Below are 20,538 nucleotides of genomic sequence, written 5' to 3' on the forward strand. Positions count from 1 at the left end.
AACCCTTCAACCAATATGGCAAGATACTTACCAGAAAAATAGTATACTAGGGTAAGATATTTTTATTTATAAAAAAATAGTTTTTTTTTTCTAAAGAGAACTTTACTTATAGAAAATAAAGTATATCCTCATAAGATAATTTATCTCCTCAAACCCATAAAAGCATGACATGTGCACTATTTTGTTTAGTTTTAGAAATATTTTTGATGAAAATGATTAAATAATACATATAATGATTTTGGTGGCCGAAGGAGATAACTTATCTCGGATATATTTTATTCTCTTTACTTAAAATGCATACTAAAAAATTGAAGAGCCAGTTGATATAAAGCATGAGATTAAAACAGTGGTTCTATACATAACCAGACCACAACTCCAACAAGTGACAAGTTTCAACTAGATCCCTGCACACAAAAAAGTTGAAAAAACTCCACTGCATGATTTTAAATTGCAGTTCGTAACTGCATCACGACCATAATTGCGACAATATTTTCTGTAATTATGATAAACGCGACATAACTGCAATCGAGGACGAGACCTTACTAAGACAATTTTCGGGAATCGAAGATGAGCAAACAGATGACACACCAAAATAGCAAAATTCTAGTTCCAATCCTCATCTCTTGTGATGGAACCTCACCTTCAACAAAAATTGCATCTTAACCTGCACAAATAGTTGCCATTCAGTCACAAATCTGGAATCAAGTTTTGGCCTAGGAAGCATGGATACGACAAGTCGACACGGAAATCAGAATACGGCAAATGTTCAAAATTAAAGGACACAACACAGTGCAAATCAATAGTGACTATAGCAGTAGAAATTTACCACTCTTCATACTGCATCATCGGCGTGATAAAGCGAAACCGTGAAAATACGACAACAAAGCGTGAAACTTACTTGTGCGGTATTATAAACAATGTACTCGTTGTACATGAGCTCCGAAGCCTTGACACTTGATGGCACTGGTTTGCCGCAAGGAACAGTGACATCACCCTTCCACTTTGCATATTCCGATTCATTAGGCACTTTTTTGCCCAGTCCTTTAGTCGAGTGTTTTCCACGGGGAGGTTTATCCATGTACTATTTCGGCAGAAGAAGAATCAAATCAAATCAATATGAAACTACACATATTCCAAACCCATAGACATTATAAGTGAAGCAATAACTTATAAGTGATTTATTTATAGAAAAAAGTGATTTTGTTGAGAAATAATCCGAAACAAAAAGTCTCTTAATCAGACTGACCTTAGCTTTGTTGAGCTCATAGACATTTCCGAGGGCGACTTCACTCAAAAGCATTAGGCCAACAGGATTTTTCTTATCAGTGAAGCAATACTGAGCACTCTTGCTCACCAGATCAGCAAAGTAAACCCCTTTACCAAACTGTAATGCGAAGTATTCATATTTTAGTATAAGGTAATTATGTATGACATGCATGAAAATATAAACAAAAAAAAAAGAATAAATGTTCATTTCAGTCCCTCATGTTTTTCAACCTTACCATTTTCGGTTTTTCAATTTTTGAGAAACCAAACTGGTAAGATCAAAAAACATGAGGGACCGGAATGAGTATTTACTCCAAAAAAATAGAGGTGCTGAAGTGGAGAAATAGATAGAACCATGTAGCCAGTAGCTGGGGCTTCGGGAGGTGCAATTCTGAGTCCTTGGCTAAGGATGCCCACAAAATTTGTCATCCTAGAACCTATAATGGAGAAAACTTTTGTTATTAATGTTTATCTCCAAATTTGTACATATTTTCATTCATCTGCAGTATCCACGTCACCGCAAAATTCACCACAGAAACTAGTATTCGTTTGAGAAATGAAAGAATTTTCAACTGAGATGTTTGAGCTTTTAAAACCATGTCTTATATCGGCACCCATATGGAATGATCAGATTTACGAGCACCGAGAAGAACTTAATGAAGACATTTACATATTGGAAGGTTTTATCAATTTTTAATATTTTAAGAAATCGAGTTGTTACTTTCTTTGTATAGGTGGATATTTCACAACATGAAACATGAGTGAACTAGTAGCTAGCAATGCAACACAAGTACACAACGTACCGTGCCATAGGAGCATTCTGTTACCAAGTTTCTCCCTGTAAGGAACAAACATGTCAAATTCCCCTTCCCTTTCGAGTGCAAAAACTTCTTCCAACTCAAGACTCCATTCCTGTGTAGATGGATAACAAAGATTGTCGGAATTTATATACCGTGAGAAATGAAAACGGCTAACACCAGAGACATAAATACACAAACAAGCTCGTGTACTCAAATATTAACATACTGTATGTGTAGGGGCATGAGTATTATGGAGAAACTTCTCTATTAAACGATAATCTTCACTGTCATGAGGAAGTGGAGATATATCACAGTTGAGCTTCTTATAATTATCGTCAATTGAGTCATCGTTATTGGCATCAAATCCAACTAATCTTGAAGCTATTTCGATGTCTTGAAGGGCTTCTAACATTTTCACCTACAGCAAAAGGACGGGGATATCATTCAAATTATAACAACGGAGATTCAGCACTATTCCACCGGGACAAAATTCATAAGCTGCAGAAATAGATAATTTATATATCAATCATATCTTTGGCCTTCCTTGGACAATGGTATAAATTCTTCAATGCGATATCCAAATATTAAATAATTCAATCTTAGAGAAGTTTCACATTTCAACTGCCAAAAATATTAATTTCCTTGAGACATGGATGTAAGTAGAAAACTTACACAAATCCGAATAATCAAAATCTAAGTTCATGTTTCATTGCCAAAATGTAAAATGAAAAATGAACACAAATGGTACTAGTGTACTACTACACACCTTTGACTTGAAATCATCCTCATCCCTAATAATATGTGGATGAATAGAAGGGATCATTGTGAAGAACCGATTGCTGGCATCAATAAGCAAGCTTTCCAACATTGACGGATCAGGATTGTCAGTTTTTAACAGATTCTGTATATCTGTTAATGCTTCAAACCCTGAGAAGAGGGAGCAGACCACAAAATATCAGACGGTTCACCAACAAATCAATGAAAGGAAATCGAAAATCCGTCAAGAACATACCCTTTTGGATGTTACTTTTGCTAAGTTTCCCGAGTGGCATTTCTGACATATTGATCTCAAATTCCATCATGGCAGCTCTACAAAACTCAAAATTCAGTATTGCATAAGAAATATTCCAATAACATGAAGAAGCATTTTGTTATGACCTGTATGTTTCTACATTGAAGAGCATTTTCATCAACTCAATTAACGGTGGGGCTAGCTTGCTGTCTTCATTGTTACTCTTTTTCTTCGAGACTTGCTTGTTAACCCCATAATCCTACAAAGTCAAGTGTTTAAAACAACTGTGAGTTGAATATCTGCCCGGTGAGTGAAAACGATTTACTTCAAACGTAGAAAAAATTAAGATAAGTACAATATCTAATGGGAAGAATCTTCCAGGTTGCTTCTGAATAGTCTTTTGTTCCCAAGCCTCCCAAGGGTTTGCAGTTTTCTCAAAGAATAACCGTTTGAATTCATGGATTGCATCTGATTTCGGCATTCCGTCCAGTTTGCTTCCTCCAATCTTGTCATTTCCCACTCGACCCCATTTACGAAACACATAGCAATCTGACCCCTTATCTTCTTCGATAATTTGGAGAACGTAGTAACTTTACATGAAAAGGTTAGAAGATGATAAAGGCCGAAAGTAATAGTTTTTTTCTTGATGATAAAGGTGACAGACAATTTTTGTTACATAACCAATAGTGATAAGTATTTCAAACCCAAATAATGTGCAAAACAATAATTTATCAGCCGACAGAATACGAGAATAATAATGAGCACAAAATTTCTTTTCCATGCAGAATTACAGAAACTTGTTCAGAAAAGTGTGTGGTGAAAGTTAATGTATATCCAAAATTCAGAAATTATAAAATAAGAGATGCAACCAACAAGTTTACACAAAACTATGAAAAGCTTCTTCACTTCTCAAAAGAACTTGTGTGGCTTTAGAAAGCAATAGATGTTTTATCATAAAAGAATTCATCAAATACACATTTGCAAATTTTCAGTTGACTGCTTGATGTTTTGTATGAAACATTGCAAAGCATAACAAAATCGAGAAGCATATCTTTCGTTGAAATCGATTTATCAATTACATAGAAACCAAGCTTAAAATTCGTAGTTAGCTAACTAATGCAATAAATTTCAACATTGTATCATATATATGCTAAAATACAATAAATTTACCTATTAACACCAGTAGATAAATCAGACATATTCAACGTTGTATTATATATGCTTTTCCCTTCCTCTAGTATGTGGCCGGAATCGGCTAGTCCAGAAGCATCATGAACAGCACTTTGTCCCTTCACTTTGATGGTGACCATGCTAGAAGACTCACCAATCATTTCAACTTTGTACATGTCGAATGGAAGCTTCTTCTTTTTTTCTATACAGTCAACCAAATAGTCCTCTCGAACTATCGGTATTTTCATCCTCCTGTCAACGAAACTCTTCCCAACTCAGTGATATCAGAATTAATAAAAATAAAAGGAAGATATTTGAGGCCGGAACCACACCTTGCTTTTCGCATCTCAGCTTCATCATTGAGTGTTCCACTGACCACCAAGCAGTTAGTATCTACAAAAATCACACATATGATGAGGGGAAATATATGTCTTCAGATATTTTTTCGTTTTTCCATGAAAATAAAAAATCGGGAGGGGTATTCTGTGCAGCAGATACCTTTCTTAACTTTTGCATGAAACACCGCACCTATGTCATCAATTTTGCGTTTCCATTCCACCTATACATCACCACCTCTTAGAAGATGAATACTAAATACTCGAAAAATAAATTAAACGTGGCAGAATATCAGGACAGAATTGAGGGAGGGGGAACTTCAACTACAGATGTGAAAGGAAAATCGGAAGGAAGTTATACAATAGAGTCTTTCGGTAATCCACAAATAGAAATTTTTAAATCCCTCAAACTTTCACTATTTGATGATTTGTGCTGGGAAGCACTAGTTTGACCATCCACGGGCTTCTTTGGTGATTGAAGAGGCAATACCCGAACTGGTTTCTTCCCTTTTTGAGATTTGAACCACTGTAAACGCAACATGTAAAAACTTAAGTCAGAACTTGTTGGTTTTGATTGACAACATTTTTCTCCGTATGTACCTTTTTAAGAAACTCGTTTGTTGTTTCCACAGGGATTTTCCACTTCCCTTCGAGACGTTTTGGTTCACTGGTAGAGTAGGAACACTTACTCCACTCAGAACTGAATCCGGTGCACCGGTACATTCCTCCGGAGTAACGCAGAAAATCAGCACATATTGGGCAATGACCAAGTCCTCCAAACATCATTCCATCAGCACTAAAATCACAATAATGAAGATCACCGGTTGTTGAAATAAACAATATCTTGCAGGAAACTATTTTTATAATATATCAGCAATCGAGAGGAAAACAGAATGAATCTGGAAAACTTGACGAGTATATTATTAACTACCCATTGCAAACTATAATAGAGCTCAATACAAGTGATCATACATAATAGTGGAAACCCAGCAAACAGATAATCCATACTAATGATTAATGCAAAAAGTGCGTGCAAGAAAAAAATTACCAGCGATCACGCAAATCCAGTTCTGATCCGCTTGAGTCTTGACCATTGGCTTCGAGCATTTCACGCATCTCTGCATTTGTCACATGCTTTTTAAGATTGTCCTTCAGAGCCCAGAGTTCTATGCTCTGGGTCTCCAGTCTACTCTCCAAATCACGTGCCTCCTCCGAAGCTTTAGCATTTTTTGCTGACGCTGTCCTGCTCGCCGCCACATCTCCCTCGGCCTTAGCAACTTTTGATTTCTGTCCACCATCAGCGTCCTTCCCACGTTTCGTGCCACCTTTGGAAGTGGATTCTTTAACCTCTTCGGCCTCAACGTTTGTAGCACTAGTACCTGAAACAATAACAGTATGACGAAAACTAAAAGAGATGCAATCACCACTGCATAAAAAACCAGCATATCTTATATATCGATCACCGTACCTCCCTTCTTCATGGCAGAACCGTTCTTAGCCAAATCACTGACAGATGATTGTTCGGAAGGAGAGAGACTAATCCATCCAGACAACTTATCTACTTGAATTGATGGTGATAATTCCATGAGACACTTGGCATGATGCCAAGCTAAGCCTCTAGCACCTTGACCATCAGGCTTAATAGATATGCGAACCTAAAAATCAAATAAGAAAAGATCGGCAAGGAGAGATATTCCAAAGCCAATTACACATGTGCATGGATCAATATGATCATCAATGATTAAGGAACTTTCGGAATGAACTTTAATATAAATGGCTAGATGTTGGCAGTAAAATATAACCATTCATCCTAATAGTTTCATTCGTTTATTTTGAAGTGCATCATCAGGGTAGTATTGAATGCCAAGGATGTTATTTCGAAAAGTTAAATAACAACAAAAAAACAATCGAACTCCAAATTTATCGTATTTCCAGTCTTAGATAATGTCAACATATGTTTTTGGATTTTTGCTGATGATCTCATTCTTACAACACAAAATACATTAGGTCCAATTAACATACACACTCTACAAGGTCATACTTCGGAATGCTTTGACACAAAAAGAAACATTATAAACTAACCTCTCCTTTCATAATTTTTTGGCCACAATCCCGGCAAGTGGCACGAGAAGTTTGAGAAACTTCAATACCACATTCAGCATTTTTGGTGGCATCTGGTTTTGGTGGAGCACTACCACCATCTTTGGTGGCTTTTGATTTTGACGGAGCACTACTGCCGCCACCATCCTCTATGTATTTTCTGATCTTCTGCTGATCTTCCCAACGAAGCAACTCCAAGTTTTCAACATCATCAGTTCTGGAAGAAAAGCCGCATGTGACAATAAATCCTCGATAATGTCATTCAAACCATTAAAAAACACGTATTTAATAAAATAAGTAACAAAATTCATACTCTTTTATCTGGTTGGCTTTCTTCAATATGCAAGTAGCATGATTCCACATCTGATAAAAAGTACAGATCAAAACAGGAATGACGTGCAATACAATTTCTTTATAAAAAGTAAAAGGCACCTCCTAAAAGTATAACAACATCTCTCTTCAACTCTAAGCATGTTGTTAACTGTAATGAAAATTTTAAGAAACAACAAAAGTTCACTGAAGTGTACGGGCGATACAGAGAGCTAAAAGATGATAACAACAACGAGCAGCCTTTTTCCGGAGTTAATGTACGTTTGGCAATGGTCATGATGTGGATGAAATGGCGCCATAATGCTCTATTCTATACCATCATTATACAGAAACCATTTGAAGCTAAATCCTTCTTATTGGTTTCGCCTATAGTTTTTTCGATCTCCCTTTAACTATAGTGATCCCCTCCACAAATATTCTCCAGAAATGATCTTGTGATGAGCTAAAAAAAATTAGTTTTTTTCCATGTAAACTTTTTTACCAAAAGTCCAACCAAACAAGCATATAAATGTCAATGTCATAACTGATTTTTTGTATAAAGAAAGACATTTTTAAAGATTAAAAAAAAAGGCTAGAAATGAGTTACTACAAATGATTCTACTATACTACCTCAACTTTGTAGTTTGTACATAGAGCACAAATACTCAATCCTTAAAATATATGAGTTACTATCTTAACATCTAAAAACAGTGACATATGTTATCAACCCATGAATGAAAAAGAAAAAATCCTTAACTTTGCCAAACACAGAAAAAATAAAAACATGGTTTCTGCATAATGGGGTTTGAAAAAAAATGGCATTTTTGTAATAAAAAACTAATCTTTTTTGCCCTTAAGCTTTTGTTTCAGTCCAAAACACAAACAACCAAAAACAAGGTTTTAGCATAATGGGGTTTGAAAAAAGCTTGTATTTTTATAAAATAAAATATAAAAAATGCACAACCCCATGATTAGATTTTGACAAATAAACCGAAAAAAACAACATTTTGATGAAAAGGAAGAAGAATATAAAAATGTTATTACGGGCATGAGGCCATCGAATTTGGTGGATTGAACCATTTTTCCAAGACGAAGATCCTCTGAAGCAATGGGTGACTTGCAAGTTCTACATGATGATCTTCCTGATTTTGCATATTCTGCTTTCCATGGCTTTTGATTCTGAAGATTCGCCATTTCTCAAAACTCAAACTCACTCTACTCTTTTGGTTTCTGTTTTTATATTATGGGGTTTCACTGTGTTGGAATAAAAATAAACTTATTATTACATAAAATAAAATGTGTACCATAATTCATAATTGAATTTTGAATTATGAAGGTATCCCTCTATGTGTGGTTGTCTTTTTCAATAGATTCGCTATGATGAAATCGAACATTGAATGTTTTAGTTATCCTAGGGATTCACTTAAATTTTACATCACTCGACTAATACGTACTTTGTTGGTAGGCCCAAAGAGTTTTATGTGTTTTGTGTTTCCTTACTTTAAAAATTTTGGTTTTTTTTGTGACTAGCCAATTTAAAACTCAATTGATTAATCCTCAAGATAGAGAGTTCGATTTCTAGGAGCGACACTTGTTGGGAAGAGTTTCCTTGAAATAAAAATATGCTTATTTCATAAAATAAAATGTGTACCATAATTCATAATTGATTATGTTATTAATAATTGAAATTTGAATTCATACATGATTGACAAAGGCCCAAGGGGTTTATGTGTTTCCTTACTTTGGAACTTTGGTGTCTTTTATGAGTCACCAATTTAAAACTCAATTGACTCAATTTTGCAAATATATTATATTTTATATATATATTAAGAAACATATTTCATATTTTAGTTTTTTATGAAAATATAATAATTTACCTTCTTTAAATCAGTAAATAGATCTGAATCATTATATATTCGTACTGAAAATTTTGGAATCCAACTCAGTGTTTGTCTTCAAAATAATCTTTTTTAATAAATTTGAAACTTATGGTTATATGAAAAGATAAAGCTTTCTATATTCACCATCTTTTTTTCAATGATGGTTTATACTTTATAGTAGTATTTGATCATTATCTTGACTTTCTGTCCTCTCCTTTGCATGGCTTTTAATTTTAAAGGTTCACCTTTTGCTAAACACATTCATTATGCTCCTGTGTCTTCGAATTACTTCCTCTTTTGACTTTTCAAGATTTCACTATATTTGTCTGTATTGAAAGTTTATTTTCTTGAATATTTCTGAATTTATTAAGGAGAATAAATTACTTCAAAAATAACGCTAGAATTGAGTATATGTATTATTGAGTGTTATTGTTATAGTTAATTATACTTTGAATGTGTTTATTAATTGATTTTTAGGAAATTCGTTTCGTTTCATTTGGGTAAATAATAATACCTCATAATTGTGTATTAAATATACCATACATATATATATATACATACATACATATATATATATATACATATATATATATACACATACATATATATGTACGTGTGTGTATATGGAGTTCCCATTTTAAGAACTTAATAATGTTTGGAGAGCATAAATATGTATAAAACCATATTCATAGAAGACTCAAAAACAATGAAACTCTGCATTATCAAAGTTTGTTGCAACACTTTCAATAGATGTAATGAACTAACTAGTTTCTTTTGTGGTATGTCGTTGACGTTTTGTCACCCTCAGAAATCGAACATTTGACCTTTGGTCTAGCATAAGAATGTAGTGAAGTCTTATCACCGGACTACATCACGTTTGTTTGATTAAAAATTCAAGACAATGATTAATTATTCTCAACAATGATTAATCATAACAAGGCACTTTCTCTCATTTCTTTACTGAGAGAATTCCATATATGACTAGTTTCTGTGTTTTTGAAAGCAAGAGTATAAGCAGAACCAAATACATATAACTTGTTCTTGACTTCAATTGAAGCAAAGCCAAGACTCTTATTAAACCCTTCTTCTGTCATTCTCATCTTTGTGATTTCTTCATCAAATTCAACTCGTTCATGGACTCTACATGCACTTAACAGAGCTTCCCACACATTTCGACCCGGTTTTATCGGCATTGGCATATCTGATATAAAAGACAATGCTGCATTATACTGGCCGGCTCGAGTTAAAACATCTACCATGCAAGCATAGTGTTCCTCGGTCGGAGAAATAGCATAATCTTTCATAGACTTAAAGATCCTCCACCCTTCTTGAACCATTCCACGATGGCGACATGCTGATAGAGCTGAAACAAATGTTATCGAGTTAGGCGTATGTTTTTCCGATATAACACAAGTACTCTTCTGTGTCATTTGATCGAAGATAGAAATAGCGTCCGAATATAAGCCATTCATTGCATATCCATTTATCATTGCAGTCCAAGAGACAACGTTTTTCGTTGGCATCGTACGAAAGATTCTGTAAGCAGTTTCGACGCGCCCGCATTTGGCATACATATCTAAAAGAGAAGTGTAATTAACCACATCCAACTCAACCATGTTTCTGATCACAAAGCCGTGCACGCTCTTTCCTTTCATCAAAGACCCTACACCAGAGCAAGCTAGAATTACACTGCTGAACGTCACCGGATTTGGCATAATCGAGTTTTCCATCATCCTTTTGAACACTGACATAGCTTCCAAAAATCTCCCCGTTTTAGCACATCCGTTGATCACGGCACTCCATAAAACCACATCCTTACTATCACTAGCTTCTTCGAACAACCTCATCGCATAATGAATAATCCCACATTTCATATACATATCTATAACGGATGTCAGCAAACAAAAATTCACCAAAAGATTGTTCTTTACACACACCCCATGAGATGCTTTCCCTTCTCTACCAGCCGAAACATTTGCACAGGCTCGAACCAAACCTTCCATTGTGAAAGAATCCCATCGAAAACCAAAACAACTAGTCATGTCATAGAACAACCCAAAAACTTCTGATTCTTGAGAAAACTTCAAATACCCTTTTATCATAAACCCCCACAAAACCGAACTTCTGCAAGAATATTGATCAAACACCTTGCGCGCATCACTCAAAGAATCCAACAAAGCATACATCTCCAAAATCACAGGCACTACAAACAAATCTCCTTCAAACCCAGATTTAATAGCTAAGCAATGAATCAACACCCCATTTGGCAAAAGTTTCAATCTTTGACAAGCTTTGGTAGCATAAACCAAATTGAAGCTATCAATTCCATTTCCCTCACTTCTCATCTTGTTAAAAAGCTTCAAAACATAACTATAGAAACCATGTTTTGAGTAACCAGAGATAATGGTGTTCCATGAATGAAGATTCTTTGTGGTGATGTGATTAAAGGCTTTTGAAGCAAGTGGAAGAGAACCCAATTTGATATAGGTATTGGTTAAGTGGGAGCCATAGAAAAGCTCTTTGTGGAGGCCATTGATGATGAGGTGAGAGTGAAGTTGCTTTGTCAAAGAGAGAAAGTTGGTAGAAGAGAAAAGGGAGAGAAGGGTTTTAGAAGGGTTTTGTGAAGTACACATGATAGTTTAGTTAGTTCGGAAATATTAATGTAAGAATGTAACAAAATGAAAAAGATCTGTGTGAGTTTTAGCAACCAACCATACATAAACCAAGTGATTAAAAGTTTTTTTTAGTTTCTCCCATGTTATTCATACTAGAGGCAATTCTGTCTGAGCTGGGAACATTCTCAAGTAATTTCCAGTGGACATTTTTTTCATCCACGAGACTCGAATCCAAGATTTTGCTTAAGAGAAATCAAGCATATACCACTTGAACTAACACGTAAGTGATTAAAAGTTTGATTCTTGAGTGAGATATCTATGGAGAGTAATAATCTCTCCTCTATGTATATATTGAAAATGGTTCATTTATATAGTTTGGAAAGAGATATTAATTTTTTTCTTGTAGTTATATATATATATCGACTGCTAAAATTAAGGGCAAGTCATGATCGAATTTTGCTGAAGTTCATGAGATACATTTTAAGATGGTTAAGATTGCTAATTTATGTGTCGAAATATAATGGCTTAGAACACCTAATACTCGATCACTATGGGAGTTTTTGAGAACATGGACAAATATAGTGTTTGCTCTTTACATATTCTCATAATAATTTCAGGAATGTCTTTCCCCTAATTTATTCTTGTATATGTTGTATTTAAGATTATATATGACACACAAATTACTTTTATGAAAATTTGTTGGACATTTAATATAACTCTTCTTTCATCTTATAGATTTTGAATAGAATGGGAGATGATTCACTTACTTCTCTAGTAAGTGGGGAAAACCTAATTTACATCTAGAAAAATCTAATGCTTTAAATTAATTAATAGATCTTAACCATTGAATTTTTATAGAATGATTGTTTAAGATGTGGAGTAGGTTTTTAGGAGTAAGTGAATCCTCTCCCGAATAGAAATGTTATATATTCATTATTTTATATACTATTGTGTTCTATTACTATTAGGTGAGGTTAGCTAATAAATCGAGTGAAATTATATTGATCTATCATATATCATGCTGGTTAACAAAATATTAATATGTTAACCATATGAGAATATAACATGTAATCAAATACATAAAAGAAGTTTATATTAAATAACTTATAAACAAATACATAAAGAAATGAGAAAAAGATATATATACTAGTAATGTAAGAGATTTTTACACTGTTAATTTATTATTGATAATTTATTTTTTTATCCTTATTGATTTTTAAATAAAAATAATACAAACGAAATTGCAGGCTAAACAAGGATGAGATAAACACTTTCCTATCATTTAATACTAATAGGATACCCGTGCGAATATTGTAATGTGTTTTGCATGAATTTAAATAAAAATACTAACATAAATTTGTTGATAAAAATGTTATTGAAGGTTATATCATAAAACATGATTTATGTGTATCTGATTGTTGATGTAGAAATGTTGATGAACGAGATGATGTTGAACCTGTTATATTGACACAAAAAAATAATAGTTGTTATGAAGAAAAGTTTGTAAGATAATATAAAATAAGTTGTAGAATATTTGTTAGAGATTCTGAAAAACTGTTTTATAAACCACATTTGTTATTGTCTTTAGTGATTTACCATCATTATCATGTATCAATATTTTTAACCCATTTTTGCTTTGAAATCTTGAAATAGGTACGTACAATTGACCATAACTAAATATTGGTCTAGATAAATATAACTCCATACTTTCTAATGATTAAGCTTGTGATTTATTGATTGTTATAGCATATGAAACAATTATAGAGAATTTTCTTTTTATAAGCTTGAAAGGTCACGAAGATTGGAATGGAGACATTAACATCCAAATAATATATATGATATTTCCAATGATTTTTCCTGACGCGATATTTGCTTCAAGTACATGATTTGTCATCTTAGTGACCACCAACTTTGTATTATTACATAATCCTCTAAATTCCTCAATAACATTACTAGAGTTATGACTTTCAACTTGATCTCATGATTTGGAAGGCCAAATGTTGCAACTAATTTAGAAATTCAAGAATTAGTATGTTGGATACTTCACTTTCATTAACATCAGACATATTAACTGAGTCTGAACTCATGTATTCCTTTTCATAACATTGTGAACATTATTTTGGAGAATATAATTGGAATTAATTAATAATATGATTAATTAGTACAATAGTACCAATTAATTTATTTTCACATATATAACTGTATACACCACATATATTGTGAATAGTAACTGTGGAACAATACATTATGTGCAAGAAAAGATGGTAGAGTATGAATTGATGTTAAAAAAGAAAGGCTAAATTATTAGTCAATGATAAACATTTGATATTAAAAAAGAAAATTTTTTGTACTAATCTATAAAGGCACAATGTTTTCATAGAGTAAGTTTTAATAAAAATTTATACATAGTGAATATATTGCCTATCATTCATTTATATTAATTTTTGTAAAGAGTCAAAAATGATTAATCATAAATGATAGACAATACAATGATAGTGTATAAATCTCATACACTGTGAGTACATACATTTTTTCTTCTTAATATTTCTATTTGAGTTAGTTAAAGAATGTTACTTGTTGAAGATATCGTTATTGCTAGGAAAGGAACACTATATGCATAGAGTAAGTTTTCATTAAATTAAACAGATAAGAGAGATCAAATTCTCCTACTTTTTTTTCACTAACAATATTACTTAACAGTGTATTTTAAAAAAAAAACATTTCAAAAATTCAGAAATATATATAGAAGTTACAGTCCTGAATTGTATGGGTGTGATTATAAGTATATCTTGGGAAGGAGAAGATGTAAAGATATTTTATTATTTTAATATTTTATTATCTATGCTTAAAGAAACTTGTAAGGTAAGTTTGTTACGGTTTACATAGGGTTTTAGAGCTCACTTTAGAGTAAATTTGTTGAGTTACTTTGAAAAGTAAGTATAAACAAAATGTTTTTTTTGCTGAAAAGGAAAAAAATTATTGGCTGAAGTGACATCATTTCATTGGGTTTGCCAATGTTAATGCTGCAAATAATATGTTAATTCGCCAACAATTTGATGGAGATAAATAAGTATTAAAACCATTATAATTCTTTTTGTTTATAAAATTAAGAGTGCAAAATAATAAAAGAAAAAGTATTGTTTGAATGATGGGTTGGTATTGTGAGGATGATGATTGATCTACAACAAAAAAATTTAAATAAGCCAAATGCATAATGGAAGACTGTATTAATAAAAAATAAGCAAGAAAAAAAATTACTAATAATTAGTTTAGCCAACATTCAGAAAACTAAATAGGACAACTTATAATGTTTAGTTTTTTTAAATCTATAGGGTATTTGTAGTATAATTTATATGTATAGTCTAAACTAAATATGTATATGTAGGAATTACATGTATAACTAATATTTTTGGTTAGGTAATCCTCCAATTTTGGTGCAGACTTTAATCATAAAACATTCAAATATAACCTCCTTTTTAAAAAGATGCAAATTCTTTATCAAAGCTTTCAATAAATGGTTAATAATTTAGATAGTTGTACTTTGACTCTTATGAATATTGTACTTGCAAGGAGCATGTTAAGAATTAGAGAGAATGCCTTTGATCATCTTGACACTCCTAGGTATATCAAGAAAAAAACTTACTTCAACCATCTGAAAAAAATAATCAAGATCAAATAAAAATGACATAAAAAAATTTACAGAGTAATGAGGTAGTAAGTGAGGTGACAATAAATGTCAAGGCCATTTTTTACATATGTGAGTTAATAAATAAACTTTCACAAAATATAAAGGTCTGATTATTTTTTAAGATATATTTCTTTGCAAAAGACTCAACTTTACCCATCAAAATGACATTCAAAGTAAAATCATTAAACTTAGACATGCAAAATTAACCACAGGTCCTTCATTTTTTATTAAGATAGTAGAAAATAAATCAACAACAACTGAATGTAAACTTAGACATTAAAAAAAATAAAACTCATAAATGTGAAAGTAAATAATGTAGACAACATATTTTAATAGTGTTTAAAATACCATAAAAATTAGTGTAAAGTTACAATTCTATATGAATGATAAAAATGCATAGACCCCAAACAATAATAGATAATACAATGTCATAATAATAAATGACTCTACAACAAACATAAAAATAATTGGATCCATAATCATGTAATGTCAAAATTATCCCCAAACAATATAATGGATACCCATTAAACTTTGACAGGCAGTTATAGAAGCTCAAAACTCAGTAAAAAAAATATTTATCCTTAAAATGGTCAACAAAATTAACCTATGCAATGAATATGTATAGGATTAAACAATATCTTTAAAAATAAAACAAAAAAGGAAGATCAAGTAATGGTGGACATGCAAGAGTCAACTTCATAAAACATAAATAAAAAATGGAAGGTGATAAAAATTCATAGAACCTAGACAATGCCAAACAATACAATGAATACCCATGGAACTTTGACATGCATTGACTGAAAAATAATGTGAAGCCAATATTTTAAAGTGGTAAGCTCATAAATCAACTATCATTCAATGTAGAGGGCTCACTTTTAAACATAAAAATGCATACAACAAGGGAACACTAATATGCAAAGTATACATTGTATTAACCTAGAAATGAGAAGTCCATTTTGGAGATCATTGGTGAGGTAATAAATCATCTACCAATGAATGCAAATAGATGATTTTTATCTCTATGAAAGACAAAAAAAGGTAGCCAAAAATATATAAGCTAAAAAAGGGAGCACATAAATCAGCTCTCATTGCTATCTTGAAGGCTTAAGATGAGAAATCATACCTAAGAACTTAAAATACATGGTTCAATTTCAAGGATGAGAAAGTTAAATCAATAAATTGAAATGAAGTGCTAAGGAAAATCATACCTTTTAAAACATATACATTTAAATGAATGAGTAAACATAGAAGCAAATCTGGAGTAGGAAGAAAGAATATGAGAAAGTGAATGAAATGTGCATTTGAAGGAGAGAACATAGAAACATATAAGTGTGATGTAAGAAAGAAAAAACATAGAGAAAGACAAAACATAGAGAAAGAAAAAGAAAAATGGGTCTAAGATAAGAAAGAAAGAAGAGCAAAGAAAAAGAAAATGAGAGAAAAAGTGATTAGACATGGAGAGAAAGGTAAAAATTTGAAAAAATTGTACCATAATGTGGAGAGAAGAAAAATTGAAATAAATGCAGCCCGAACCTGCAAAAAATGTAACCTGCACTCTTCAACCTACAATAAATGCAACTTGATACTACAACACTTTTTGTTTTACAATATTTTTAAACAAAAATATATTATTACAAATTACCCCTTTAATGCTAAGTGTCAACTATAGAAGAAAACTATTTTGGTAATTATACCAGCCCTTTCAATTAATATATAGAATATAGATTAGGATGAACCAACGAACATTAGTTCAAGTGATACATATTTGATTCTTCTTAAGCAAGATCCCGGGTTCGAGTCTTGTGTATGGAAAAATATATGCTGAGAGAGTTAACCCCACGTACCTGCGGATATTTCCGGCTTGGACAAGATTACCTCCAGTGCGAGGATACTTGTGAGAAACCAAAAAAAAAAAAGATTAGGATGATCTCTGGACCCCCGACTCCGGGGCAAGTAAATTTGGAAGTTTAGGAAAAGGACGCTCAGAATCCCTTGACTGTTGAATATGTAACAATAAGGGCCTGCCATCTACTCCACCTTGAGGAGATGCAACAAAAATTGTGAGGATGATCAGAACAACTATGAGGAGGATCTTGCTATAAGAAAAAGCCATTTTTATATATGTATGTGATTTTTGTGATGTGGAATGTTTTGGTGTGAGAGGAAGTGAGAACATATTATGTTTATTTATAGAGAATGAAATTGACCTTTTCTATGGTATGATATCAGTTTCTAGTATTAATTTACTTGGAAGGTTATTGGAAATAAAATACCTTGGACTCCAAACATACTACTATATCATCACATCCCAATTTTCGGTTGAATGCATAATACATGACTGATTGAAATCCGCTACTATATTTTTATGGTTGAAATGTAGAAAAATCTATATACGTATATTTTGGATTACATTTTTGTTTAAATAATTTGGATCCGCGAGCTGAATATGGATTCAGAAAGATATTTGTACTCGTCTGTCTATACTAGACAATAATCTCACTAATTGCATAGACTATTTTTATACTATAATTTATTTATAATGGAAATTTTAATTTTTCTTATTTGTGTGTCTCAAAGGATTTTATCTTACTCGTGCTTATATCCATGAGTAATAGAGAATCAAGACAACGTAGTTATAAGTAGAAAAATGTTTTTGGTTAAATAACTTTTACTTTAAGATTTGAAGAGAAGCAACAATGGCTAATAGTTGCACATCATCCCTACCTTAAGAGTTTGATGATCGCCCTTTTGTATCTCAGCTTATGGAAGGAGAAAACTAGAGGTGACAAAATTAATTTTCTTCGGAACTATTTTAAGTTTTGTATAAAGAATTAAATGGATTGAATACTCATAGGTTTTATCCATAAAATAGATTCTTAGATGGATTGGAGTCCTCCATTAACTTTTTTTTTGGTATAACCAATGGTATCTCATCATCCTATGGATAAAGAATTAATCTTTTTCGGTATGTGTAGCTGCCCCTCCTAACAAATATTCTCCCAAAAATCAAATTATTGTCCTTTTGGTCAATCTGAGGATCTAGTAGGTCTTGCACCATTAGATCAACACATCGATGGTTCCATCAATTAAATTTGAATCGGAAAGGATTTAATAATTTAAAATATTATTTAAATGGTTTTTTATTGATTGTTGAATGAATTTCCATCCATCCTTTAGGATCCAAATTTATTCATTTGTTATTCATTGAAGAAAACATAATATTGGTCTTATCCGTTTTTCCATCTATAATTTTTTATTAGAATATGGTTTAAATATATTGTAAATAAATTCTCACAATTTGCTTGCTCATTCCAAGAGAGTGAAGTATACAATTATGTTCGCTATCACGCCTCAAATTAAAAGGCTGCAAATATGGGTTTACTTATTTGCTTGCAACTTCTTGGTGGTTTTTTCTTATAAAAAAAATATGATTTAAAAAAATGCTTGATTGATATACTGTTTTTTTTAAATTATTTTCTTCAAAAAGTGGTTATAGTTCCAATTAAAAAAATTGAATATACATTTATCCAATTCACTGAAATGAGTTCATTGATAACTTTTTCGGTATAACCAAATGTATTCTCTCACTCTATCGGTAAAAAACTAATCATTTTTGAGGTGTGTAGTTGTCTCTTCCAATATGTATCGTTCTGAGTATTGAACCCTTAACCTTTTGATTTATCTCACAATTCAATATGATCTTACACAACTTGATCAAAAACATCGTTTCTTCCATCAATTAAAATTAAATAGGGAAGGATTAAATAGTTTGAAATATGACTTAAGTGATTGATGAATGACTTTTCATTTACTCATTATGATCTAAATACATACAAATTCATTCATTTTCCACTCACAAGAGAGCACGACATTGATGGTGTCCTATTTTCAATACTTAAAGATTCTACTAATAATTTCTTTTACATGCTATTAAAGCCACAATATAACATTACCAATGAATTAATCTAGTGGTTAAATAAAGCTAGAACACGATAAATCTTTTTTTGATAAAGAAAAATTGTATTAAAGGAGCACAAGGGTGTCCACCCAATACGAAAAAGGAAACAATTCACAACTTTGTCGCATTTAGCGTTATACAAAGATTACGATCCATATACCAATTAGAAAACAACAAAGATTTATGAGGAACGAAAGAGATAAACGAAATCCAAGATCTAGTTTGAATCAAATCAAATAAATGCACATAGATAAGAGTCTTCTCCTGAAAAATAACATCATTTCTCATAATCCACACTAGCCAAACAATCGTGAACCATAGCATTCTCCACAACTTTACACATCTATCGCTTTTAAAAGTATCATGAAGCTTGAAAAATCCATAATTGTTGAAGGGATTATGATAGGAACTTGAAGCCAAATGTAAAATGTAACGCCGCGGAAATTACTCCAAAAAAATCTTGCTCAAAAATGGGTATTTTTTTATAATGATGTCATATAAAATTTATTTCCTCATATTCTTTTCATTTTTTAAACATCACATTAAGTAACATACAATGCGGAAAAGCAAAAACACTATTACCTAAAGGTAATAAAAATATAACTCAATATAAATTTGAATCATACTTCATTAGAATATCATGAAATGTTTATACAAAGTATAAGGCGGAACCTAATCGTCGCCCAAATAAAACTACTCTAAAATAAATACCCTACACAAGTACACTAATCAAAAAGCACAAGGGCCTGTGTAGGTATAACGGTTTCACTCAATCCTCCATGCCCCATCTTGGGACATCAAGAAGCGGTAACTCAGAACCCTAGCAGAATGATCCATCTGAATAAAACGAGAATAGAAGACAAACTGAAAGAAGAGAGAGTAAGACATGTAATGAATATTACTCATTGACGGCGTGAAATTACACGGAATATCACATCTAGATAGACACGCATAATAAACACAATATATACATCACATATAAAATGCACAATGATGAATGATGTTATAATCTCATATTATGAGGATCAAAGTCCACAATCTCAATGTATGAATGCTATGCTTGTTTCATCCATCATTTCACCAATATCCTCCCAATATACTATTCGAAAATAACTAGAGTACAGGTCCTATAACAAGTCGATTTGAATGCACCAAAATTATTCATCGCAAGGATACATGATCAATCTGTTCCGAAGAACTGTCCATTTCAGGATGGTATCGTATCAAACACTTTATGGGCATCATCTCATTGATCCTGATTGCAAAGAGGGGTTGTCAAAGATCGTCTAGTTTACGCTATGAGAACTGTCCGATCCAACAAAATACCTCATCCAGGAATACAAGGGACTCGTCTCACCTAGACTCACCCTGAAGACTTTGCTGACGAACCACCGCCATCGTCGTC

General features: G+C 32.2%; 2 protein-coding genes across 3 annotated transcripts; both read right to left on the minus strand.

Annotated features, from left to right (window-relative positions):
- Window positions 418-8,242, minus strand: LOC109357205 (poly [ADP-ribose] polymerase 1). 2 transcript variants are annotated; one of them, XM_019600992.1, is made up of 20 exons: window positions 8,037-8,242; window positions 6,997-7,046; window positions 6,666-6,900; window positions 6,072-6,238; window positions 5,632-5,964; window positions 5,184-5,379; window positions 4,945-5,109; window positions 4,747-4,807; window positions 4,581-4,641; window positions 4,249-4,500; window positions 3,434-3,668; window positions 3,225-3,337; window positions 3,079-3,155; window positions 2,833-2,993; window positions 2,293-2,484; window positions 2,070-2,178; window positions 1,621-1,703; window positions 1,247-1,384; window positions 899-1,081; window positions 418-664 (listed from the first exon to the last, which is right to left on the minus strand). In XM_019600992.1, the coding sequence occupies exons 1-20, from the start codon at window positions 8,184-8,186 to the stop codon at window positions 617-619; spliced, it is 3,009 nt and encodes a 1,002-aa protein (XP_019456537.1). In that variant the 5' UTR covers window positions 8,187-8,242; the 3' UTR covers window positions 418-616. The 2 variants fall into 2 exon arrangements, with proteins under 2 accessions (XP_019456537.1, XP_019456536.1); XM_019600991.1 differs by having other exon boundaries at window positions 5,632-5,962; window positions 6,052-6,238.
- LOC109356205 (pentatricopeptide repeat-containing protein At1g06140, mitochondrial-like) lies at window positions 9,802-11,505 on the minus strand. The gene has a single exon (XM_019599538.1). The coding sequence runs from the start codon at window positions 11,503-11,505 to the stop codon at window positions 9,802-9,804; it is 1,704 nt and encodes a 567-aa protein (XP_019455083.1).

Source organism: Lupinus angustifolius, chromosome LG09 (genome assembly GCF_001865875.1).
Source record: "Lupinus angustifolius cultivar Tanjil chromosome LG09, LupAngTanjil_v1.0, whole genome shotgun sequence".
NCBI lineage: Eukaryota > Viridiplantae > Streptophyta > Magnoliopsida > Fabales > Fabaceae > Lupinus > Lupinus angustifolius.

Coding starts and splice junctions, on each gene's coding strand:
- LOC109356205 (XM_019599538.1), bottom strand. CDS start 11,505: ATGTGTACTTCACAAAACCCTTCTAAAACCCTTCTCTCCCTTTTCTCT.
- LOC109357205 (XM_019600991.1), bottom strand. CDS start 8,186: ATGGCGAATCTTCAGAATCAAAAGCCATGGAAAGCAGAATATGCAAAA. Junction 6,901..6,996: donor AAAGCCAACCAGATAAAAGA/GTATGAATTTTG, acceptor CTTTTCTTCCAG/AACTGATGATGTTGAAAACT. Junction 5,380..5,631: donor CTGGATTTGCGTGATCGCTG/GTAATTTTTTTC, acceptor TTGTGATTTTAG/TGCTGATGGAATGATGTTTG.